Source organism: Oncorhynchus kisutch, linkage group LG9, assembly GCF_002021735.2.
Source record: "Oncorhynchus kisutch isolate 150728-3 linkage group LG9, Okis_V2, whole genome shotgun sequence".
NCBI classification, from domain to species: domain Eukaryota; kingdom Metazoa; phylum Chordata; class Actinopteri; order Salmoniformes; family Salmonidae; genus Oncorhynchus; species Oncorhynchus kisutch.
Window position 1 is genome coordinate 20,672,055 of NC_034182.2, and position 7,500 is coordinate 20,679,554.

The window sequence follows — 7,500 nt, forward strand, 5'->3', positions numbered from 1 at the left end:
GATACTACTGCACTGTTGGAGCTAGGAACACAAGCATTTCGCTACACCCGTAATAACATCTGCTAAATGTATATGTGTATGTGACCAGTAAATTTGATTTAATTTAAAATAAGTGGTCTGTTGCTAACATACTGGTGATAGTGATGGGAAATTCCGCTCTTTTTACTGACTGACACGTTTATGAAAAATAACATATCTTTCGACTCATTTTGTTCATTTGTGTCAGTAATGCCCAGAGCAAAGCAGGATCCCCTACCGGCGACCGATGCATATGACAAACAGTCCGGGGTCGGTGCACGTCTTTGGAGCTGCTGAGCCGGAGGAGCGTGTATCAATCCTGCTGTAGGACTCATTGCGGCCAGCACTAGCAGGTCAAATGAACTACTAAAATGAACGAGTCACTCCTAAAAACGATTTATGACTCTCAAGTCAGTAGAAAGAGTACAGTACAAACTGCACTTCACTATAACATAAGTGCATGTGACAGATGGGGAGCAATAATGCACCTTCTGTTGCACTCTTCAGTTGGCTCCTCTTTCCTATATTAAGAGGGTTGAACAATGATTATTGTGATATAATGCTCACTTCATTGAGAACGTATGTGCCGTTGAAATTTGGCCGTACTGGAAAATACGTGTCTACACTTTTTTATTTTTTTATTCAGCACCTAAAATGCTCCTGATGACATCTTTTCAACGTAATTTTGTTTACTGGGAACGATGTTCCTTTTCTCTTATTTGGCCGGCCAGGTCTGCACAGTCCAAAAAAACCTTAGACGTTCCCAATCCACCTCCTATTGCCCCCTCCACCTCCTATTGTCCCCTCCACCTCCTATTGCCCCCTCCACCTCCTATTGCCACCTCCACCTCCTATTGCCCCCTCCACCTCCTATTGTCCCCTCCACCTCCTATTGCCCCCTCCACCTCCAATTGTCCCCTCCACCTCCTATTGCCCCCTCCACCTCCTATTGCCCCCTCCACCTCCTATTGTCCCCTCCACCTCCTATTGTCCCCTCCACCTCCTATTGCCCCCTCCACCTCCTATTGTCCCCTCCACCTCCTATTGCCCCCTCCACCTCCTATTGCCCCCTCCACCTCCTATTGCCCCCTCCACCTCCTATTGTCCCCTCCACCTCCTATTACCCCCTCCACCTCCTATTGTCCCCTCCACCTCCTATTGTCCCCTCCACCTCCTTTTGTCCCCTCCACCTCCTATTGCCCCCTCCACCTCCTATTGCCCCCTCCACAACCTATTGCCCCCTCCACCTCCTATTGTCCCCTCCACAACCTATTGTCCCCTCCACCTCCTATTGTCCCCTCCACCTCCTATTGCCCCCTCCACCTCCTATTGTCACCTCCACCTCCTATTGCCACCTCCACCTCCTATTGCCCCCTCCACCTCCTATTGTCCTCTCCACCTTCTATTGTCCCCTCCACCTCCTATTGTCCCCTCCACCTCCTATTGTCCCCTCCACCTCCTATTGCCCCCTCCACCTCCTATTGTCCCCTCCACCTCCTATTGCCCCCTCCACCTCCTATTGCCCCCTCCACCTCCTATTGCCCCCTCCACCTCCTATTTCCCCCTACACCTCCTATTGTCCCCTCCACCTCCTATTGCCCCCTCCACTTCCTATTGCCCCCTCCACCTCCTATTGCCCCCTCCACCTCCTATTGTCCCCTCCACCTCCTATTTCCCCCTCCACCTCCTATTGCCCCCTCCACCTCCTATTGTCCCCTCCACCTCCTATTGCCCCCTCCACCTCCTATTGCCCCCTCCACCTCCTATTGCCCCCTCCACCTCCTATTGCCCCCTCCACTTCCTATTGCCCCCTCCACCTTCTATTGCCCCCTCCACCTCCTATTGCCCCCTCCACAACCTATTGTCCCCTCCACCTCCTATTGCCACCTCCACCTCCTATTGCCCCCCCCCACCTCCTATTGCCACCTCCACCTCCTATTGCCACCTCCACCTCCTATTGCCACCTCCACCTCCTATTGCCCCCTCCACCTCCTATTGCCCCCTCCACCTCCTATTGCCCCCTCCACCTCCTATTGCCCCCTCCACAACCTATTGTCCCCTCCACCTCCTATTGCCGCCTCCACCTCCTATTGCCCCCTCCACCTCCTATTGCCATCTCCACCTCCTATTGCCCCCTCCACCTCCTATTGCCCCCTCCACCTCCTATTGCCCCCTCCACCTCCTATTGCCCCCTCCACTTCCTATTGCCCCCTCCACCTCCTATTGCCCCCTCCACAACCTATTGTCCCCTCCACCTCCTATTGCCACCTCCACCTCCTATTGCCCCCTCCACCTCCTATTGCCACCTCCACCTCCTATTGCCACCTCCACCTCCACCTCCTATTGCCCCCTCCACCTCCTATTGCCCCCTCCACCTCCTATTGCCCCCTCCACCTCCTATTGTCCCCTCCACCTCCTATTGTCCCCTCACCTCCTATTGCCCCCTCCACCTCCTATTGCCCCCTCCACCTCCTATTGTCCCCTCCACCTCCTATTTTCCCCTCCACCTCCTATTGCCCCCTCCACCTCCTATTGTCCCCTCCACTTCCTATTGCCCCCCTCCACCTCCTATTGCCCCCTCCACAACCTATTGTCCCCTCCACCTCTATTGCCACCTCCACCTCCTATTGCCCCCTCCACCTCCTATTGCCACCTCCACCTCCTATTGCCACCTCCACCTCCTATTGCCCCCTCCACCTCCTATTGCCCCCTCCACCTCCTATTGCCCCCCTCCACCTCCTATTGTCCCCTCCACCTCCTATTGTCCCCTCCACCTCCTATTGCCCCCTCCACCTCCTATTGCCCCCTCCACCTCCTATTGTCCCCTCCACCTCCTATTTTCCCCTCCACCTCCTATTGCCCCCTCCACCTCCTATTGTCCCCTCCACCTCCTATTGCCCCCTCCACCTCCTATTGCCCCCTCCACCTCCTATTGCCCCCTCCACTTCCTATTGCCCCCCTCCACCTCCTATTGCCCCCTCCACAACCTATTGTCCCCTCCACCTCCTATTGCCACCTCCACCTCCTATTGCCCCCTCCACCTCCTATTGCCACCTCCACCTCCTATTGCCACCTCCACCTCCTATTGCCCCCTCCACCTCCTATTGCCCCCTCCACCTCCTATTGTCCCCTCCACCTCCTATTGCCCCCTCCACCTCCTATTGTCCCCTCCACCTCCTATTGTCCCCCTCCACCTCCTATTGCCCCCTCCACCTCCTATTGCCACCTCCACCTCCTATTGCCACCTCCACCTCCTATTGCCCCCTCCACCTCCTATTGCCCCCTCCACCTCCTATTGTCCCCTCCACCTCCTATTGCCCCCTCCACCTCCTATTGTCCCCTCCACCTCCTATTGTCCCCTCCACCTCCTATTGTCCCCTCCACCTCCTATTGCCCCCTCCACCTCCTATTGTCCCCCTCCACCTCCTATTGTCCCCTCCACCTCCTATTGCCCCCTCCACCTCCTATTGCCCCCTCCACCTCCTATTGTCCCCTCCACCTCCTATTGTCCCCTCCTCCTCCTATTGCCCCCTCCACCTCCTATTGCCCCCTCCACCTCCTATTGCTTTCACCGTGGACATACTTTCACTGGGGTCACAGAATAACATTGTGTGATGTTTTTTCTGTAAAGAAATATAAAAAAGAGCTTGTTTTAATCCATCTAGCAGATGGATGCTTCCTGTACCCTCTTTAGAGAGCTACTGTAACGGCCTAATAGGGTCAACTCTGTCTCTGTGTTAGGTAAGAGGTCTCCGTAAAGGTGTTTGCTAGACATTCGTTGAGACACGGAGGAAGACTGCGAGAGTTATGTCACAGTAGTTATCAAAGTGTCCTACCTTACAAACACCTTTACAGTGACCTCTTATCTATCACGGAGTAAAAATGTGTTCTATTTGGCCTTGGAGGGAGAGCGATGGAAGGGAAACAATCAGGCAGGCAGGCAGACAGACAGAGAGAGGGAGAGAAAGGGGTGAGAGAAAGTGGCCAACTTGTCTACCCCAACGATTTATATATACACTAGATGACTGATAGGGGGTGCTGTGTTGAAGCCGCCATGCCCATACCATTGTAAAATAATAATAATGGGAAGCTATATAATTGCATTTATTAATGTACATTCGTTTTTGCCACGTTTATTATATTACAGACAGCTTAATGCATAATTGTAAATTAAATAATGTAAGTTAAACATACAAATAAAAAATATTTTTGGAAATTTTGTTTACTAATGTTACTGTTCCCAATACAACAACAAAATATTTAAATACATGTCATTTTGTCCTTGAAATATTTAATTTAAATACTGTAGAATTCCATTCACTCCTATGAAGGACTGCTCCCTACTGAGGAATGCCAATATGGCCGACCAGTCGGCCAAGACATAGCGTCCGCAATCCAGTGTTTATATACATCATTGGACCAACTGCTACATACTTGTATGTTTAGAACCAGGTGTGAGGCCTTTAAGCAGATCACTGCCTACACCTAACCTCTCCCTGTCATTAAGACCTATGTAGATGGTTAGGTATAGAGAAGTCACCCTTAGGCACAGATCTAGGATCAGCTTACCTTCCCAGAAACCTTAACCACTAGGGGTGAAACACCCTAACAGACCTTGGATCAGTGTCTATGGCAAGTTCATTCTACTCTCATTGTAAGCAGCAGGGCTAGCATTAGCCGTTGGTATCAGCACCAGTGGGAGTTTGTGACTCAAGTCGAGTCTAACCACTGATACAGGGTCAGATTTGTATCTCCATATATGTTAGGGTCAAGAGGTAGAGTAATCTGATCCTAGATCTGTGGTTAGGGGCAATTTCGACATTCTTCTGGTTAGCTCTGGTCCTGGCCAGGTTGATAGGGTTGTGTCTGGAGACAGATGTTATATATCTATAGGACCAGGTGGTGTGGTGCAGAAATTACCCCTCTGTGTTTGTTAACTGACTCTGCCTTCCACTAATGGAGGGGTGTGTGAACTCTGAATTTGCTGTCTGAGTGTGTCCATCACGTGTTTTTGAGTCATCCCAGTCGAGGAATTCACTAAAAGCTCAGACGCTCTCCTGACTCGTCTTAAGAACCCCTATCCCCCTCACCCCCTTCTCTCCTCACCTTCTCCCCCAACCGAATGTGCTCCCTGCCCCTCATCCACACCTCTACTCACCCTCTCCCCTACACCAAAGTGCTCCCTGCCCTCTTATACAGCTGGTGTAAACTAGGACTATGACGATCACGTGTCAGGGTGTTAGTTTAACCCTCTCCTAATCCATCCACCTCAGATTATTACTACCATTGGCTTCACTGCTTTTAATTAACTGTCATCACTTGGGGAGGGCAATAACTGCTCTCTGTCACCACCCTGTGGTGAAGGTTGGGTAATGCACGTTTAGATCTGTTGTAGCCCTGTCTATCTTGCACACATTTGAAGGGAAAATATCAGTTTAGGCAAATATACACTTCCAAACACACAGACTGTGTAGTCTCTCTCTGTCTCTTTCTCAGGGCCAGAATATCACCATTTGAATCTGATACCCCCGTCTATAGCCACAAGCCTCAGCATGCCCACAGTGGAGTCTCTTCATTGCTATAAATTAAAGACCTATAGCACAATCACCACCACATCTAGCTACGTCTATATACTGAGGGGTTTTGTAGAAACTTGCTTCCTCGCCAAAATGTGCCATCACACCAAGGTTATTGTAGTAAACGAAAACTGAAACTTAAACTAATACTAATCATGAAAAAACAGCTTAGTAAACTGATAATAGTTTCAGTATAGTTTTAGTTTTTCAAACAGGTGTGTTAATTATTTTATTAATTAACACACGAGGCGAGGAAGCAAGTGGGTATTTTTTTTATGGAGGTCAATGAGAGAATGTCAAATTTGGTTAAAAAAAAAAAGTACAGTATTTGCTCATTTGCTACTTCAGGCTTATTTGATAGAATAAGGTGTAGGTCCTTATGAATGTACTGATATAAGTGGATGCACGTGACATTGAGAAAGAGTTGTGCCTGTTGTTCACACGTGTATCTGCCCTCTCATTGGCTAGAATGTCTGTGCCTGATCCCGCGTCCTCACCGCCTTTGCAGACATTTATTCTCATTATTTAGTGCGGTCAGTCCAGTATCTTGTCAGTATATAGATAATCTTTGATCACAATTACTAGTTATCACTAGCTAACGGGGGAAAATACAAGTAAAACTAATATAAAGACACAGAACTATAATAACCTTGCATCACACAAACACAGGCACGAACACACACACACACACACACACACACACACACACACACATACACACATACACACAGAGATAAAACTAAAACAAGATGAACACCTTGCAATGTGTCGTTGAATGTTCCCTCACGTTTAAACTCCCTCTCACCTCTCCTCCTCCTCCCCAAAGGTCACCTCTGCTTCCCTTTCTTTCAAGGACTTCCTATGATGTCATGTATTTGATCATGGAAGTTAACATCCCCTCTTTCACCATCTCCTCTTCTTTCTCCCTCCAGAAGAGGAGTCCTCTTTTGAGGATATAGGACACTCCAAGCTTAGGTCCCTTCTCACCATGTATTTCCCCTCTGTGTCTCTCCAGGGGCGTCCAGGGGCCTTGGGGCCATTAGGACCCAGTGGACCAGAGGGCTTCCCAGGTGACCAAGGGCCTTCAGGGCCCAAAGGAGAAAAGGGTCACGTCGGACTCGGGGGCCCCTCTGGGCTGAAAGGAGAAAAGGGGCCTATGGGCGTACCAGGGTTCCCAGGAACCGACGGAGTCCCAGTGAGTATTGTAGCGCACGCACGCACTCACGCACTCACACACACCCTAACCCTATCTTTCTCTCTAGGGTCACCCAGGTGCGGACGGTGGCAGGGGTCTACCCGGAGCAGACGGGTGCAACGGTACCCAGGGAGAACCAGGTCCCAGAACTCTAAACAGTGGAATACCTGGTGCTCCAGGACTCTCTGTGAGTAACATCTATTATCTGAACTGTCTACTAGCTACTGTACTATTATCGTCTATAGCTGTAGGGTTGTCCTCTGTAGCTCAGTTGGTTCAAGCAGTGCTTTTGCAACGCCAGGAGAGTGGGATTGATTCTCTGCGCCACCCGTACTTAAATGTATGCACTAAGTCGTTTTTGGATAAAAGTGCCTGCTACAGTGCCTTCAGAAACTATTCACACCCCTTGACTTTTTCCACATTTTGTTCTGTTATAGTCTGAGTTTAAAATATATTACATTGAGATTTGGTATCACTGGCCTACACACAATACCCCATAATGTCAAAGTGGAATTATGTTTTTAGACATTTTTACAAATGAATTCAAAATGAAAAGCTGAAATGTCTTGAGTCAATAAGTATTGAACCCCTTTCTTGTGGCAAAGCCTATAAAGTTCAGGAGTAAAACTTTACTTAACAAGTCACTTAATAAGTTGCATGGACTCTGTGTGCAATAATAGTGTTTAATATTATTTTTTTAATGAATACCTC

The 7,500-nt window shown here is 49.2% G+C and overlaps 1 protein-coding gene across 6 annotated transcripts in view; it reads left to right on the forward strand.

The window, feature by feature from the left end:
- Positions 1–7,500, forward strand: part of LOC109896348 (collagen alpha-6(IV) chain) — a 162,101-nt gene that overhangs the window by 106,306 nt on the left and 48,295 nt on the right. For all 6 annotated transcript variants that reach the window (XM_031832084.1, XM_031832085.1, XM_031832086.1 and 3 more), the window contains 2 exons: positions 6,610–6,789; positions 6,857–6,976. In XM_031832084.1, coding sequence (XP_031687944.1) covers positions 6,610–6,789; positions 6,857–6,976 — 300 coding nt within the window. The remainder of the gene's footprint in view (positions 1–6,609; positions 6,790–6,856; positions 6,977–7,500) is intronic.